Source organism: Sphaerodactylus townsendi, linkage group LG08 (genome assembly GCF_021028975.2).
Source record: "Sphaerodactylus townsendi isolate TG3544 linkage group LG08, MPM_Stown_v2.3, whole genome shotgun sequence".
NCBI classification, from domain to species: Eukaryota; Metazoa; Chordata; class Lepidosauria; order Squamata; family Sphaerodactylidae; genus Sphaerodactylus; species Sphaerodactylus townsendi.
This window is the reverse complement of record NC_059432.1, coordinates 97,297,706-97,315,962: the sequence shown is the minus strand read 5'-3', so window position 1 is coordinate 97,315,962 and position 18,257 is coordinate 97,297,706. Positions and strand designations below refer to the sequence as shown.

Sequence of the window (18,257 nt, the reverse complement as noted above, 5' to 3'; positions counted from 1 at the left end):
AATGACTTTAATAAACTGCTTTTCAGAGCTACACCTTTCTGAAATTTCTTAGTGTGAACATATAAGGGGAAATACAGTAATGATATCGTGCTTTCCCCCCCCTTCAGGATAAATATTGTGATATTAAAAAGAATAGAGAATTCAGTCAAGCCATTCATGTGTTTTCTATTTCTTAGTTGGTTCTCTTGCATGTCAAAGAGGTAGAGATGCGCACGATAGGCACAATACTTCAGAGCACAGTTGGAACAAAGATGGTGTATCTCCATAGCAATGAAATAACACACTTTCAATACATCACTGTAGAAAGTAGTCCTGCAACTTCTGTAGTCAGTGTGGTATAGTGGTGACATTATGTGAGATCCTGATTTAGATCTCCATTGTGCAATGAAATTATGAAAACGTTTATAATGCTGCTTTTCCACCTAGATAGGGGCCGCAAGAAAGCAAACATAATAGCATCAAAGACTTTCAAATAGTTGAAAATGTATATGTAAAATATTTATCAATGCAATAAAAGCATATAGATATACAAACACAATCAGGGAGGAGGGCCAATAAAGGTACGCTGAATGAAACAAAAGTCTTCACCTCTTCAGACCTTCGCCCGTGGCCTTCTGGGGGAAAAAAAATTACAGTGGTTTTGCTCCACAGGAAAGCACAAGCGGATGTTCAAGAAATTCAGCAAGTAAGGGTTTGTCACGGATATTTGAATGATTTATTCCAGTGAGGGAAAGGAAGACAGAAGTTTTGAAGCAGAAACGAAATGGGCATATTGTCTGGTATTTACTAGTGAGTTGATATTAAAGGTTGGGTTGTAAGAATAATCCGTGGCCTAGAATCAGAGTCCAAGGTGTGTGTGCATCTGTTGCATGGATGATTTCCCCACCCCGTTGATCGTACCGACATACAAACTAATAAACAAATCAGTAACAGTTGACATTTGTATTTTTTTATTGGTGACTTTGCCCAGCTAGTGTGTTACAGCCTGTGGAATTTGATGAAGTGTTGTCTATGGAAAATCAGCTGTACTGTTGTTCCAGCCAGTAATTAAGGTGGCACTACGCTGGGTGGAAGCAAAGAGAGGGAGGTGTCGGCTCTTGTCTACAGATTAACAAGCAACCAGTCGAGAAGTCCGCCACGAGGCATGTTTCCCACAGCGGCATCAATCTGTTGTTTTTCGAAGTACCTCATGACCTCCTGCAGAATATCTCCCACACTCGAACCCTTCTTGGCCGCTTTCTCCGCAATCTGAGGAAGCTTCTTCAGTTCCTCGTCATTCTCGTTCATGAACGTGAGATTGGGCACTTGGAAGTGGGAGGCGGCCATCCACTGGAGAATGGCCTGGAGCTCTCTGTTCTGCGCGCTGGCATTGGAGCTCTGGTTGTTCACTATCACCTCAGAGCCTGCAGGCACCAGTGGCTTTCCGATGGATGTCGGTTGTGCAGGTTTCTGTGATGCCATTGAATCTGGAGTCGCCGCACCCTTGTTTCTTGCGCTGAAGTATGTTCCCTGTTCATCTGAGTAATCTTCCACAACAAAATCGGGGCTTTTCGTCATGTACATACACAGCTTCATCACAGATTCCATCAGCTGATCGATAAATTTCTTGTTTATTTGATCCATGTTTTCAGAGTCCACCTCTGAACTGTAGTGTTTGGATGAGGGCTTTTTGCTAGACCTTTCCTCGTACGAATTGGGTTTCCTGGTTACCTCACACTCGTCGACGTTGAAACCCGCCTCCTGTAGGACCTTTGAGATGATAGAAAGGAGAGCGCTTTGTATTTCTCCTTTCTGAAATTCTTGCTGTTGTGGATCGCCCTTGCAGCCTTGGGATCTAGAACCATGTTTACCTCCTTTTTCAAAATATCCAAATGAAGAGCTATTGGACTCGGAAGTCGGTTCCTTGTATTGAGTTAGCAGGTGCTGCTGTATCAGCATTAAAGCTGTCAAGATGAGGTCTTTTGCTAGGAATTCGGTTGTGGAGCTGCTTTTTTCTGGCCTCTTGTCATGACCTCCCCTGTCTGGAGCTTTGCCTCCTGATGTTTTTGAACGTAACATGCTAATTCCATCCTTAATTATTGTCTCTCCCACTTTCTGGGCAGACGAGTGCACTGGCTCTTGTTTTCCCTTGTCCCTCGTATGCAGTCCACCTTTCAGAGATGCAAAATGCATACTTTGAGCATTTGGGTCCATTGAACATCCTGTTTTCAGTAATGAATATACAAGACTGTGTCCTCTCTCCTTCGTTTCCGTCATCAAAGCATTATACATGCGTAGTACCATTGCTTCTAAAATCTCAGTTGACTTCTGGGTTCCTGCACTGAAGAGATTCTTCTTAACTGTAGTAACAAAATCAGAGTCTGTCATGAGGACCCCAGTGACATTATGTAGATTTTTCATTGTAGAGTCAATTAAGTCTGATATGACATCTCTGGTGTGTTTAAGGAACACTCTTTTCAGAACCACACACGCTGGCAGCGGTTGCCTCTTGTGAACCTTTGTGGCCTTCACAAATGAGAACGTCATATCCTTAGCATCTTTGTTTGCATAAACCATTAGCCCTTTGTTAAAAGAACTACCATCATTACGAGCGGACTGTCTCCTCGGGTGACTCACTTGGGTACAGGGTGGCTTTGTCTCTTCTTCCTGGATCGATTCGCTTTGGTTGGAGCACACCTCGCCATAAAAGAGAGAGGTTTTCTTGGGACCGCCTTTACCCTCTTCCTTCTTGTCCTGCGGCTTCGCATTGGGATCCTGAGCACTTTCCATAGCCTCGTTCACCATCTTGGAGGCAACCTGACTTACGCAGTTAGGATTAAGAGGCTTCCCATCTTTTGTGGCGTAAATTGCTTGGCGTATACACTTGCTGGCCGCATCTTCCAGGTTTTCAGAGATCTCTTTGCTGGCCATTTGCATCACCAAAGAACAGAGCTTTTGGACTGTGCCAGCGACTTCATCTGCAGGTCCTTTCTGGCCACCGGAAGGTTTGAAAGCTGTGTTGTTGTTGTTCTGAGACATCTTGTCAGCCGCTGACGGCTTTGGTTGGCGAGGGGAGCTCGAAGGGGCCAGCGCATGTTGGAATCCACATGCGTATTTCTGCAGGTCATCAAAGAGCCAGGTCACAACATTGAGTTCTTCGGTTGAACCTTGTTTGAAAAGGCACACGGCCCCTTCCGTCTTCGACTGCTCGGGTGTCTCGCTGTCTTTTATCACAATGACCTCTTTGTCCTGCATTTTCCCCAGATCAAGTCCTGTGGCAGGTTCATTGGGTTTGGACTGGCCAGCAGCATCTTTATCATCTGTGCTTTTAATGTTCAGGCTGGAGACATCAACAAAACAAATCACTTTGCGGTCCTGGTCTTTCCCTCCATCGGGGTTGTAAAGGTCTACCTTACACACGCCTGCCTGGCTGTGTAGCCAGTCGACTTCCTGAGACATCACTGGAGGCTTGGAAGCAGAGCTGTATGTAGGACCGTAGGGGGTGTTCTTTCTCAGCTGAGCTGCTTTGATGGCCCTGCCAGACTGAAGATGTTGCCTCCTCTCTCAACTTTCCATGCTCTTCTGCTGCCAGGGGTCATTTTCACTTGTGTGCACACATGGTTTCTATGGCAGCGGTGACATCACAAAGAAGCAGCATTGCCAGCCCTGTGGTGCAGTTTCAGTTATTTAACAAGGGACTGATGAAGCGGTCCTCTCTCCCACCGTCCCTCCTAGTCAGCCTGTCTGAAGTTTGAGGAGCTCATATAGAGAAACTAATGATGCATTCACTGCAACTACTGTTAGAGGACTAGCGGTGGTTGATTTCTGCATTTAATCACAGTGTGTTCCTAACCATAGCGACAAGTGCAGTGTCACAGATTTAAAGCACGGTCGGTGGCCACCTACTCTCTCTTAACTCTTGTACGTGTGGGAGAGGCTATTCTAAGTGTCAGGACAGATCTGTACTTGGATGAATAGACCTGCTGGCAGGAAAGGCGGCTCTTTACCCTCAGGTCTACTCACCAATAATAAATATATTGTACCGCATGAGCACGTGCAAAGAGCAGGAAATAGCTTCTTGGTACAGAGAGGCACAGATGAGAAGGTTTCCACTCGCTTGTCTTAAAAAGAAAGTAGCTCATGTGGACATTTTAGCCGCTTTAGCTAGTATCATGATCTACTGAAGGGAACTACATGGTGGTGCATTTATTTAATGCCTGTGCCGCTTCTCCAGAAAACCTGCTCAAGATGGGGCAATGTTAGCCTAGGTCTGACTTTGTCTTTTAACTTCTCATTCTGCCGAAAGAGGAGTTCTGTGATGCTTGTAAAAAAGTTATGCATATTCTCCAGCAGAAGTTGGTTCCAGTAAAAAAAAGTCAGCCTACTTACAGTGCAAAACCTAAGAAGTGTCATTTTAGTCAAAGCCCATTACTTTCAGAGGGCTTAGACTGGGGTAAATCTCCTTAGAACTGCACTGTCAGGGTTCTCCAAGGCTTACACAACAAATAACAGTCTATATTCCAGACATATAGTAGTTTAAATTGAGAGCTACTGTAGCTTCATCGGCAGTGGTTGAGAAAAGGGACTTTGTTATTAAAAGACTGGGGAATTGGTAATTTCAAAATTCATTACAAAAATTATTGCCCACCAACTTCTTTACCATCCAAACTAGTGGATCTGCAGAATATGGAAGCAATAGAAGAATGTACAGCCCAACTATACTACAGAGGTAGAGCACTCACAGGGACATGTGGGGTCACAATTCCCCAGGCGCATGCCAGCTGGTCACGTGGGGGGAGGAGAATCGCCCCCACACCCCTCCCCTCGGCCCCACCCCACCAGGCTGCTCCTTCGGCCGGGGGAGGCTCTGCCGGCTGAAGCAGCAGCTTGGCGGGGCAGGGCTTAGGGGTGCCCAGCGGTGGCCCAGCCAGGAAAGTGGGGTGCGAGGGGGCACCCGGAGCAGTTTTTGCCAAGAGCACAATTTCCCCCACCCCACCCCTCTATACCACCCATTGTTGTTACATAGATCATTAGAGGAAAACAGTTATGTGGTTTTGTCTAGTTTGAATGTTAATTTTGCTTGAACTTTTAATTACGTTGGAGTCCTTTTTTAAAAAAAAAATTATTGTATCATTTGAATTTTACCGTTTATAGTAATTTCCTTCTTCATACATTTTCAAACATTACATTTCCCCCCTTTTCTCCCTCCCCCCCTTACTACTTCTTCATAGTTTTGTCACACAAACAGCAGTGAGTTCATTCTTTGTAGTCTCTTCTCCCATATTTCTTCATTGACTCGAGCTTCTTTCATCCAGTCCACGTATATTATCCATATCTTCAAAATTTCGTTCTGTTTATCTTGCCACGTCTTATTTTTGGTTAATATATCGAAAATATCAAGTGTCACTTGTTCCCAGATATATTCCAACCATTTCTGAAGTGTCCATTTTTTCTTTTCTTTCCAGCCCAAGGCTATTGTTGCATGGGCTGCTTTAATCATTATTTTATACATTAAGTTGGAGTCCTGACCATTTCAGTGGTGTTAAACAACTGGGACTGCTTTTCAGTTACTGTTAACTTCCTGTATGTCAGTCTGGGATGGAAGGGCTGTATACAAACAACCAAGGAGCTGTGGAACTGCAAATCAGGACTGCAAGTTGCCATAGCTACAGCTTCAGCTATATTGTTTTAACAAATTCCTGTAACAGCTCACCTACAGTGGAGTTTGATATAATTGCATCATTCAGATTGAAGAGCTTGCTGCCACTGGAACATTTTCCACGACTTTTTCCAAAAAAACATGATAGTAGAACCTGGTCAGGAAGAAGAGGCAACAGCCATTTCTGAAGTCCGTAGTGCTCTGTTTGTATTAAGATCGACAGTACAGGGCAGAACCGACTAAATAAATGGGTTTGTTTATTTTAAGCGAAGTCCATAGAAAAATGTTAGTGTTTGCCAGGAAGAGAGTCTAAGATGCTATCCTGTAGCAGTTGAGAGGATGTGTTGGGGGAGTATGTGTTTCCAAACCATTTAACTTCCCGTTTTGCAGCTGATCAGTCTCATTAGATGACCTGAAATACTAGTATTATTGGAGAGGAGGAAAAATCTCTCTGTGCTGTCAAGAAATGTCCCCCAAGCCATTCCCGTCCTCCAGTCTAATTTAAACATGATTCTGGTGAAACAAAACAACCCCCCCCCCCTGTTTCTCTTTTCCTCACATTAAGCATCTTGTTTAAGTGGGGCTGCTACCTGTGCAAAGCATGCTTGGTTAGTATACACCAAAAACACAACACATCAGCTGGTTGTTGTGGGTTTTCCAGGCTGTGTGGCCGTGGTCTGGTACATCTTGTTCCTAACGTTTCACCTGCATCTGTGGCTGGCATCTTCATTGGTGTATCACAGAGGGAAGTCTGTTACATACTGTGTCTATACTTCTCTTTGATACACAGACTTCTCTGTGATACACCTCTGAAGATGCCAGCCACAGATACAGGTGAAACATTAAGAACAAGATCTACCAGACCACGGCCACACAGCCTGAAAAACCCACAACAACCGGTTGAATCTGGTCGTGAAAGCCTTCGACAACAATACATCAGGTTTAAAAAATTGCATTTACTATACCAAAAACTGATCAAGTACCAAACAGACGTCTACAAATTTTACAAAATGTGGCTAAGTTGTAAATAGCCAAAATGTTAACAACAGTGTTTACAGTAGTAAGATAAAATGTCTGCAGTAGTTGGTACAGGGATCCTCTGGTAATCCCAAAGCTTAATTCTTCATACACTGTAATATATTATGACCAATTTAATGAATTATGATGCAGCTGAATGGAACAAGATACCTAGTGCTTATCTCCCCAGAAGCAAAACATACCAAAAGCCCCACCTAATGGAGTATCCCAAGATGTGAGAAGGAGCTCCACCAGTCCAACCGCTTATGAAAATTTGATAAAAAACCATGTGTGCCATAAGTAATTATATACGACAAAAAGTGCTAAGAACATATTCCTCAAAATTAACTAATACAGTACATGCACAAATTTTGCAGTAGCTAATGCTGACTTTGCTGGCAAAAAAATGCTTTCTAGTAGCATTCCCCAGAGAAAACACAATTATTTTATATCATTGTACATTTTTTACATGTAAGCTGCCTCGAGTCCCTCGGGAGATTGGCGGGGTAAAAATATAATATATAAAATAAATAAATAAAATAAAATAAAGGTAAAGTTTCCCCTTCAGTTGTGTTCAACCCTGGGGTACCACTGTAAGCACTGATTTCATAGGCAAGCCGTTTTTGTGGGGTAGTTTGCCATTGCGTTCCCCGGCTATTCTTTACTCCCTAGCTATGTGCTAGGTACTCATTTACTGACCAAGAAATGGATGGCTGGCTGAGTTGACCATGAGCCAGCTCCCAGGATATCTGACTCACAGGGGGCTCGAACTCCTGACCATGTGAGTGGCAGTGCAAGCACTTAACCACTACACCACGTGGCTCCTACAACTAACTGGTGGCAACCTATTTCATGTGGAAATGAAATGGGCTCTAAGAAAGGGGCGAGGAAGCCTTTCTCCCACAGCAGGCTTTTCCTGCACACTCCCCATCACCTCGGCAGCCCGGCCACTAACCCTCTTGCTTGCTTTCCTTCATTGCCACCCAGCTGCCCCCACAAATAAACACAAACGAACCTTTCCGGTAGTTGGGGAAGGGGGGCAGGGTCTGCCTGGGTCAGCAGCACTCTCGCACAGACGCAGGTGGCTGAGCGCTCTGCTGCTGCTCGGTGCTGCTGCTTCCAGGTGGGCTGGGATTGTGGGAGGGTTGTCGCGAGTGGGGAGAGTGGCCAGGGACCCGGCAGGAAGGGCTGTGTCTCGTTGCCCCCGGATGCCGGGCCAGGCAGATGACACCCTGGCCACTGGGCATGGCTTACCACTGGATCCGGGGAAGGCGAATGAGGGATGGACGTCCCGCCAGTGGGTGCACAGGACCGAGTTCTGTACACTGATTGATAATGGTTCGTAGTCAAAAGGCGGCAGTTGGTCTCCGCCTAGGGAATTGTATACAGTAAGATGGTTGAACAACCGTTACAATTCCATGCAGCCGTGTGATAAAGGCTTGTATCAAATTTGAAGGTTGAATTACGATATGAAATTTAGTACGTACTGCCTGGCATAACATTGGTGGCCTTACATATTTCCTTGTAATAACACATTGGGTATGTGCCTTTAAATTAGATGTTAATTTTGAGTAATATGTTGTTAGCTCTTTTTACAGCATATAATTATTTACGGCATATGTGGGGTTTTTTTAATCAAATCTTCATAATAGGTTAGACTGGTGGAGCTCCTTTCTTACATCTTAGGATACTCCGTCGTGGGGAGGGCAGGTTGGTATGTTTTGCTTTTAGGGAGATCAGCACTAGCTATCTTGTTCCATTCAACTGTGTCAAAACTCATTGATGTAGCTGTAATGTATTACAGTCTATGAAGAATTAAGCTTTGGCCGCTGAAGAGTTTTGAAATGGGATTAATTGCAAACGTTTTGTCTTACTACTGTAAACACTGTGGCTAACATTTGGGCTGTTATTATTTGGCAGCATTTTGTAAGTCTTGTGGACTTCTTCTTGGTACTTGATCCGTCTTCGGTGTACTAAATAATTGTTAATGCAATTTTTTCCTTTTATCATGGTGTATTGTGTTTCTGGTTTGTATTTCACACTGTGTTCTTTTGTTCTTCTCTGTGATTGGTTAGTGTATCTTTGCTTCCTGCCTGGGTGGTAGGGCCCTTGGCATGCTAACTAACCCTGCATAGCCACTTTGCATAGGGAGCAGCCTGATTGAAATGGAGTGCCAGACACATGCAAAGTCTCGCAGGGATGTTGTTTTGCCTTTTGCCAGCATCACATTTAAACCTTTCTTTCCTCCTAAACTACAGAGCCTCAAACCCTAGGCCTTCGGGAAGGTCCTGTAGAACCTCTTGCTCGTTTTGATTGCTCTTTTCTGTGTACATAGGACCCAAGTAAGTGGGCATAGGATTGCCCCCTTATTAAAATGTTCCCTGGGTTTGCAAGTAGTGCTTATATGTGTGGACAGACAGTTTTATACTGAATGTACGTTCTAACTAGTTATAGTCCCCCCTGCTCCCCCCCCCTCCCCCCAGGGTTGGGGCGCAGGCCCCGACCAGATGCTGGGCTCCCTCCCCTCCTCCCAGGATGGATGGGCCCCGACATGATGCCAGCTCCTCTCCCCCATCCTCACCTTCACCCTCTGCTTCCAAACCACAGACGTGAAAAATGCAGATTCAAGTAGGGACGATTCAGATAGACCAGGGGTAGGGAACCTTTAACACTCAAAGAGCCATTTGGACCCGTTTTCCACGGGAAAAGAAAACACTTGGAGCCACAAATAATTTTTGACATTTAAAATAAAGATAACACTGTATATATTGGGGTTTTTTACCTTTTACTCCGCTCATTCTGAGAAGCGCATGGCGGATGGGACCAGCAGCTTGGCCTCGCTGGGTCAGCTGGAAGCGCCTCGCCCGCCAAACGGGCGGGCGAGGGGAAGCCCACTTGCAAGGCCCAGCTCGGCCGCTGGCAATCGGTGCCCCCGCCCTGCTGCTCTGCAGGGTGCGGCAAGGATGAAGCCGTGGCTCAGCCCTCACGGCCATCGGGAGCTCTTCCGCCCGCTCAAACGGGCTTTTGACAAGAGGGGAAGCCCGCGGCGCATGCGCGGCCGTGGCCCAGCCGCCCTCAGGCAATTGGTGCCCCTGCTCTGCTGCTTGCAGGTATGGCAAGGATGAAGCATGCCCGGCCTCGCCGGCCGCCAGAAAAGTGCCCGCCCCGCTCCAATGGGGCGGGCAAGAGGGGAAGCCCACGGCGCAGCCCAGCTGGCCATGGGCAGTTGGTGCGCCTGCCCTGCTGCCTGCAGGGCGGGCAAGGATGGGGCCGGCGGCTCGGCTCATGGAGCCGCAGTGCAAGGGCAGAAGAGCCGCATGCGGCTCTCGAGCCCCAGGTTCCCTACCCCTGAGATAGACATACCACCATTGTAGTCTGCATTAATGCTGTGTGGGAAAGAAAGGAACCTTCTCCTTTCTATTTTCCTGTAGACTGGCCCTAAGCATCCTGCTGCCCCACAGGCCTTTTGTCTGCAACCCAGGGGTGTTTCTGTTACCCGTTTTAAACGTGGCCCATTGAATCTCAAGCCAGAAGGCGACTGAGCGGTTCCATATGCAGAAGATGAGGATATCACAGGACTTGGGTGCTCTGGATCTTTAGGCTAAAGTGTCAGGGAAGATGTAGCTGTTTGTGAACCAACAGATGCGTTTCATCTGGTTGCATAGTTTAAATGAGAGCCACTTAATGAGCAATTTGGTCAGAGACTTGATTGGCATAAAGCTGATGTAAAAGTGAGCAGGGCTGAGACATTCAGTTGAAGCTATCAGACCGTAGACGTTGGAGCCAGTTTCTGATCTGTGCAAGTTACATGAACGCAGGAAGTAGCCTTGTGCCGAGGCAGACCACTGGCCCATCAAGATCAGTATTGTCCTGGATGCAGATGTCCGTCTCAGGTGGAGCTCTTTCACATCAACTGGTCCTTTTAACTGGAGATGCTGAGGATCGATCCTAGGACCTTCTGCAGATAAATCCTATGCTTTGCCACAGAGCTGCAGTCCCCCCCCCCCATGTGTTAGGCAGAGTGATCAGATTACCAAATTTTACATACGCCTTTTCCTAGCTAGAATGCGTCACACACGAAGGGAGGCTTCTAAAATTCTCCCAGCATTCTTAATGTTTCCTCTTGCCTGATCTTGATTTCTCAAACGCACATAGTAGCTGAAGGAGAACGGAATTGTGTGCTGTCGGATTTGTGAAGGCGTCTTATTGATCTTCACGTACAATAAAAGTTGCTTCCGCTCTGAGGTTTTGTTTCAGTCTGAAATTAAACTAGTTTTTTAGAATCTGCATGACGCCATCCTGTAGTCGACCCACGTGGTCAGCGTAAGAACGAGACGAGACGCGGAGATAACATCTGGTGGAGATCGCCAGCAGCGGGAGCCCGGAGGTCCGTGTTCCTAGCGAGTCTCCCGCGTGCTGGTTCCTGGCACCTTTTATTGTTATTCTATCGGGGGCGTGTAGGAGGGAGGACCAGGGAGTTCCGGAGTGGAGGCGTATGGAGGTCGGGAGATCATCATGTGATGCGGCTGATCTCACCTGGCTACGTGCGGCGGAGAGGATGCCGTAAGCGCCTGAGCCTAATCCTCACCTGCTAAGGGCAAGACCATTGTCCCTATACCTCGCGACTGAGCCAGACAGTTCATGACCCGTGGACTCATAGGGGGATGAGGAGGGGTGCGGTAAGCGACCAGAAGGTCAGAGGTCCGCCGGGCGTGCCCCTTAACGTTTCTACCATCACGGGTGCTGTTGGGTCAGCAGTGCATTACTACATCTCCTCCTTTTTTTACATTTTGGTGGAAAAAAAGGGGATCCGAAATGCTATAGGGTGATTTAAAGGGACGCTTTTGTCTCCTCCGCCACTTCGCCTTGGTCAAGTTTCGACCGCAAGCCAAGCTTGTGTAACATTAGAACTTTGCTGCGCGGGTAAGGGAAATTCGAGGGCTTCTTACACACGTTACAGGCAATATTAGACAATACATTGAACGTAAACAAGATCCGGCTAACGAGGCACAATAATTAAACCAATGCAGAGCTGCACAATAGCACTTCAACCATCTCTCCCGCAGCGCCAGCTCCAGAGGGCTGGGACCACCAATGGGGCAAAACATCATATTTCAGATTAGATGTACAACTTCTTGCAGCTCTCACGCATCTCTCTATATGAATCACCTGGGAATTATCAGAAAGATTAAAACAACACATATTATGCGTACTATCTCTCACAACCTTTGGTGTGATGTAATAAACAATAAGTAATCAATAAAGGCACGCATTGTCTAGGGTCGCTTGATTCGAAGTTCCTGCTTGCTGCTCTCGGAGGCCAGAGCCGCCCAGGAGCAATGGAGGTAGAATTGATGGACTTCAAGAAGGGCACAGGCCAGCCGCCAATAGTCTTAGCATTGTGCTAGTTTAGCCCAGAAGTCCGGGACTCTTTAATTAGGAAGTTTCGCGAGGGAGACGAACTCCGCTTCGAGAGTGGCGACGCGCCTCGCTCCGGCATTGGTGGAGTGCCGAAAGGCATGAGCGCCATGGGCAAGCGGCGGCGTCCGGCTCCCCGTGGTGGAGCCTGGGTAGGACGAAGTGGCGTGAGGCTAATCGAGAGGCAAACAAAGAGTCTCCGGCAGAGAGTCGGGCGGAATGTAATTAAACGCTCTTCCCCAAGCGAGGTCTGGTGAACCAGCCCCTGGGGAGCAGGATAAGCTTCCGAATCACGGGGAAATGTCCTCCATGTGTGTGCAGTTCCACTTGGTCGAAGCCGTTTATGAATGGGCCCGGTCGGTTCTCGCATTTGGCCGCGCCCGTGATGCGGGCGCAGGTGTTAGGACTCCGTGGTTAGCTTACAGTTGTGTCTTGGGTGACAAGGGAGAGAGCGCCAGCCGGAGAGGAAGTTTGGACGACGGGTCCCCAGTCGGCGGCTCATAGAGTACCTGATGGATGAGGCATTCATGAAGGGCTTTAGCCCAGACTCCTCGCCTTAGGAAGTCTCCCGGGCGCTTTGCAGACGGGGAGCAGGCAGGAGCTTAGCAGGTTCCCCGACTCCCAGGTACCGGGCCCAGGGCAGAAAGATGAGACGCTGCTAAGCAGCTGCAGCAAACTGCCCCCAGATGTTGGCCTGGTGAAAGCTCGCCAGGGGGTGGCCGATCGCCGATCGCAGGAGGCAGCAGAGCAGGCGCATGCGGGCCGCCGAGTTGGCGGTGATGATCTGCAAAGAGAGTGGCGGCCAGAGGTTCTCGGGTAAGTCTCGGGTGGTCTTGCTTATACGCAGCAGCTCTAGGGCTTGGCTACAAGGTGGTCGCCTTGACGCCTCCCAGGTCATTCGAAGCCTTTATGCATAGACGGCGCTCTGTTGAGATCACATGGGGATCCTTTAGAGAGATGTGTTCCATCTCCGGATGTAGTTGGCTTACCTGGCGCCATTCCATGGGCTATTGGCCAACGGTCATGCGCTTAATCGGGAGTCCCTCAGGGACCTGTGTAGTGAAGAGGTGGGATCTGAAACATACCCCTTTCCCAGGTTATGGCCGGTCCTACGCAGGCTCAAAGTTCTAGAAAGCCGATGAAGCGGAGAGATCGGGATCGGGTTTTTTAAGCTCTGAGTTGGGGTTTAGAGGTTTTAATATAAGAAGGCTTCGGTTTTGCAGTCTGTGAAGGTTGCTTTTAATGCAATCCTCCCAAATTTACTCCTACTTCTTTAATCTGTTTTGACAGGGAGGGTGGCAGGAGGGTAGGCTGCACCCTGGTGGGAATTCGGGCTTCAGTGCCATCAGGGTGCGTCAAGGCGAGTGGGTCCGAGCCTCGAGGGGGGAGGGAAACAGGCGGGTCCTGGGGGGATTGTGGGTATGCATGCTTAATCGTGCGCAATGCTGCAGTGGAAAGGGCTTTGGAAGCGCCTTTGGGATGGGTGCATCCTGAAAACATTGATGCAATCAGGCGATTAGAGGCAGATTCTCGCATTGCACAAACAAAAAGGGGGGGGGGTTTCTTCGCAAGGGGTTTGTACCCTACCGTGACCTTGGTGGCTAATACAATCTATGCAGCCGGATGGTGCTAAAATTCCAGATCGACTTATTTTGGGGAACTGTCACCCGCCGCAGACCGCTCCTTAAGGGGCGGCTTAAAGCAAGCCTGGCCTTTAACGTATACTGATAAAGCTGTTGTATGCCAAGTGTTTTCATAACCCAAACGGGTTTGGGTATTAGGGCATACCGGTGGCAGCCCCTTTTTAAACTGGGGGCCTGTCCCACGCGTGCTGCGGTATCAGGACGGGCCTAGATTTTAATCCAGGGAGGGCCAGTCAGTTAATTGGCCCTCCCGCCTCTACTGGTCGCCTAAAACAGAAGGAGAGGAGGAGGTGAGAGGGAAACAGCAGGTGACGCCGGATTGGGATCAATGATCTGTGACGGCTTTATCCATCCCAGACCAAAGTCGTTTTGACTCCACTCTATGAGGTCCCTTCCCCAGAGACTGGACATGGATGCTCCAAGACGATGTATGGACTGCAGCTGCCGCTCGAGTCCCGGGCTGCTTGCTGACCACGAAGCTACGGATGCTCCGCCTCGCGGTTTGTCTCCCCCCCACTCCCCAGATGCGCGGGCAAGCCTCGGGTCGGCCACTGGTCGTACAACGCGGCTGCTCTGAGGACGGTAACATCATGCCTGCGGTGTCCACCAGGCCCCTGAACATGCTGATCCTTCTATGGCGAGCTCCAGGCGGGCGTAAGCTCCCCGATACGCGTCTCCACCGCTGCCAGACGGTGGTGTGAAGGCTGCGCCATGTTGGCTGCTGGGGCTTGCAGCCTTTATTACCGCAGCGGGCAGCGCATGGGGCAAGAGAGAATCCTCAACTGAGCGCAGCTGGCTCCGGCAGGCAACTCCTGTGGGATGTTTGTCCAGACTCTGGAGATGGATGGGGTCCTTTGCGCGCGGAGTCGATCACTCCGGGGACTACAGCGAACAGTCCCTGTCTAGCTGCAGAGGCTTTTGCAGCATCTAGCCCAATAGTCCCGGTAGGGATGGGCCTGCCATACTGGGTTGGGGCGACAAGCACCTCGCGGGGGGAACTCTAAAGGAGATGGGCTGGGTGCATGTGAGCGAGATGTCACCGAGGGGGGTGGTTTTGGCAGGGGGCCTTGGTGTTTGGCCCGTCTGCTCTAGGTATTCTCCTCCTTGGTCCTGGGCTGGGGAGACGCCCGGGCGGGAGTTTCCTGGACGGGCAGTCGTTTCTCCAGTGGAAGCTCTGCCTGGGCATCGTGGGCACCGGGTTTTAGGTGGCCACCTTCTCCCTCCTGGGGGAGGATCCTCCTCCGACCGGGGTTGTAGGGCCCCCCCCACTGGGCTGCCAGCTGCCTGCCACTCGGAGCAAGTGTCCTGATCTGCCAGCAGTTAAAGCAGTCATCCCCGGAGGCCGCTCCCCGCCGGTGGAGAGAGCCAGCGGGCGTAGGAAGGCTAGCTTGGTGGGCTGGAGGATCCGATGTCCTGGCAAGCCTTAAGCATGTCGGCCAGTTCAGGATTTTTGCCCAGGCCCGTGATTGCCCTGCGGCACTCCGTGAGGCGTTCTCTTTTGCGAGGCGCTGAGGAGCTCGTTTTGGGCCTCTTCGCTATCTACCTGCCTCTTGAGCGCTTCCTGGAGCCTGTTCACAAACTCGGCATAGGGCTCTTGGGGTTTTTGCCGGATGGTGGAGAAACTCTGGGTTGGCTGGCCGGCGTTGGGGACTTTGACAAATGCCTTATAGGCGCACTCAGAGGCGACCGTAGGGTGGCCTCAGGCAGGACAATCTGATCGTTGGGGTTGGCGAAAGCATCGAAACCGTAAAGCTGAGCGGCTGTGTAGGCGCCGCCGGAGGCGGCTCCCCTGCTGATGCATTGCTGGCGGAACTCGCTTTCCCAGATCACAAATTGTGCAGGGCTCAGGAGCATGCGAAAGGTGGTTTTCCAGTCGTCCGGAACCATTAGGTGATTCCTCGCGATTGCCTCCAGCATGCCTCTCACGTAGGGGCTAGTGATCCTACGTCTCGCATCGCTTTGCGGAGCTCAGTGAGGATGTTATAGTTTAAAGGGCGGTACTCGACAACCCGCCGAATGACGCCACCCTCCCCCTCGGTATCTGTGAAATGGACGGGGCATAATGCAAGAATATCGGCATCGTCTTCCGTCAGGGTTTCTTTCTTCTGCAGATCGTGGCTAATACGTTCTGCGAGAGTTTTGAACCCGCGCCATTACGTGGCGCTGACGGAGGTGCAGTGGCTTCGGAAAATGAAGGCGGAGCAAGGGGAGGGGGCGGCTGAGCCGCGGGAGAGTTTGAAATGGGTGAAGGAGCAAGGGGGGCAGAAGGAGGACAGGCGTCCAATTTAGTGGATAGAGAAAATTCCGGGGTGAAATTGAAGGTGAAAGATCGAAAGGAGGGCGGCCTACAGCAAGGGAGCCATAGGTCTGCAGGCTGATGGCGACATAACATTGTCTCCACGTCAGTAGCAGTGACATCGGCACGCGAGGCTCTGTGCGAAGAGTGCGCCCGATGTTTTCCCAGTCCTTAAGATTCAATGTCCCCCCCTCTGGGTACCATGGACACTGAGCTTCAATCTCCTCACCAATTTGCGCAGCTCCCTTCTCTTTACGGGGACCCTGCCGCATTTCGCTAACGCTTTCAGTTCGTCAACGTGCTTGTCATAAGCCCTGCTTTTGCAAGCTCCCATACTCACCGGTGTTCCGTCGGACGAGAGAGTGTCCTAGGACGCGTGTCTCTGGATGCGCCGATCCAGAGGACAGGCGATACCGAAACGGTGGTCCCTGGATGCGCCGATCCAGCGGACTTCGGTATCGCGGCCCTTTCCCAGGCGACGGTGAGCAGGGTGGAGGTTCGAGGATTCCCGGGTTTCGGCACCAGCTTGTAGTCGACCCACGTGGTCAGCGTAAGAACGAGACGAGACGCGGAGATAACATCTGGTGGAGATCGCCAGCAGCGGGAGCCCGGAGGTCCGTGTTCCTAGCGAGTCTCCCGCATGCTGGTTCCTGGCACCTTTTATTGTTATTCTATCGGGGGCGTGTAGGAGGGAGGACCGGGGGGAGTTCCGGGAGAGCGGGAGGCGGGAGGTCGGGAGATCATCATGTGATGCATGATCTCACCTGGCTACGTGCGGAGAGGAGCGTAAGCGTCTGAGCCTAATCCTCACCTGGGGGCAAGACCATTGTCCCTGCGCCCGGTGACTGAGCCAGACAGTTCATGACCCGTGACTCATAGGGGGATGAGGAGTGGGGGTGCGGTGCGACCAGAAGGCCGTAGGTCCGTTGGCGTCCCAACGTTCTACCACGGTGCTGCTGGGTCAGCAGTGCATTACTACACCATCCCTTAATTGTCCTCTAGCCAGACTTACCCGTTTCGCATGTCTTTCTCAGACCTGATGTGACAACATTCTGTTTTGGAAAGATGCCAATCAAATTGTGCTTACATCCTCTGTGCACCCAAAAAGGTAGGCAGGCCTGGCCCACATTGGTAACATTTGCTTTGAGTCACCTCCCGTGGCTGTCATTTCCTTCCCCATTCCCTTCCTGAGCCCCCACAGGGCTTTCCCCTAATTTTAAAAATTGGGTTATTGCTGTATTGCTATATTTGCTACTACTGATTTTGAAAACTCTGGTCTCACAGGAAAAATGGCGGTCACAGCAGGCGGCTGGGTGGTCATCCTGTTGCAAGCATGAACGTCTCTGCATTCACAGCAGTGCTGAAAGCTATTCAGTTGTTGCCCTACGGAAGTAGGCAGTTTTGCATAGAAGGACACTCGCCTTGCTTGCGTATGTGTCCATATCAAGGCTGACTCCGGTTTTTCAAAGCTCTTGTACAATTTTTGTAGTCTGTCTTAACCTGCTTGGTGTACTTTACTGTGAGATGCGCTAAAGAACCGGGGAGGTTATAGGAGTGAGTAAAGAATTATTTAGGGTGTGCTCTTCCATGGTTGAAGGCTAGCCTAGTCAGAGGCACTGAGCTGAAATGGTGCTTGGTGTCAATGGATCGTACTCTGTCAGCTCTACAAACCACTGTCAGCCACTGATTCTGAGCGTGTCTTATGCACAGACGTCAGACCCAGAAAAATAATTTCCCTATTAAAACTGTGATTTTTGTCACAAAATAAGGCAGTAGCTCCAGTGGATGTCAGCATGGAAGGAAGGAGGATAGAAAATAGGAAGGGTTTGCTAGTTGTATTTACCTCTCATCCTAAAGGACAAGGAATGGGTATATGGCAGTATGTTCATACCTGAAAAAAAAAAAAATTCAGATTTAAAGGCACGCTCATTAGCAAGCTGTATTGTGAAAAGTTTATAGCGGTTTCCATCTTCTTCCTGTCTCCAAGTTAATGTGCTAGTGAAATTTATTTTCCACGGTGCGTTGTGATATACTAACAGATTGGGTCCAGTCTGGTTCATGTAAGATAAATACTGAAACTTCCAGCCAGTGCAGCTAATGGATTTTTGGTTTTCGTCATGCAAGAATGAAAGTTATGCACGTCTCAGAGAGCACTCAAAATGGCTGTCCTAGAAGTGCTATTTAATACCCTTTGTGATCCGCAATTTAGCTTTAACCCTGTAGGAAGACACAATTTTCCCGGGGA

At 49.4% G+C, this 18,257-nt stretch overlaps 2 protein-coding genes across 6 annotated transcripts in view; one reads left to right on the top strand and one right to left on the bottom strand.

Moving 5' to 3' along the window:
• The window catches only part of PHC3 (polyhomeotic homolog 3), a 76,111-nt gene that overhangs the window by 21,320 nt on the left and 36,534 nt on the right, over positions 1 to 18,257 (top strand). The gene's annotated exons all lie outside the window — the stretch shown is intronic.
• Positions 944 to 3,438, bottom strand: LOC125438008 (A-kinase anchor protein 4-like). Its single transcript, XM_048506133.1, has 3 exons — positions 2,825 to 3,438; positions 1,482 to 2,761; positions 944 to 1,403 (listed from the first exon to the last, which is right to left on the bottom strand). Exons 1-3 carry the CDS (start codon positions 3,436 to 3,438, stop codon positions 1,102 to 1,104), a joined length of 2,196 nt encoding a protein of 731 aa, XP_048362090.1. The 3' UTR covers positions 944 to 1,101.

Excerpts from the sequence above, each read along its gene's own strand:
- LOC125438008 (XM_048506133.1), bottom strand. The coding sequence starts at position 3,438 with ATGTCTCAGGAAGTCGACTGGCTACACAGCCAGGCAGGCGTGTGTAAG. Across the intron at positions 2,762-2,824 it reads TACGCCACAAAAGATGGGAA|TGCTCAGGATCCCAATGCGA; the intron begins GCCTCTTAATCC and ends GGCTATGGAAAG. Across the intron at positions 1,404-1,481 it reads CTTCAGCGCAAGAAACAAGG|GCTCTGAGGTGATAGTGAAC; the intron begins GTGCGGCGACTC and ends TGGTGCCTGCAG.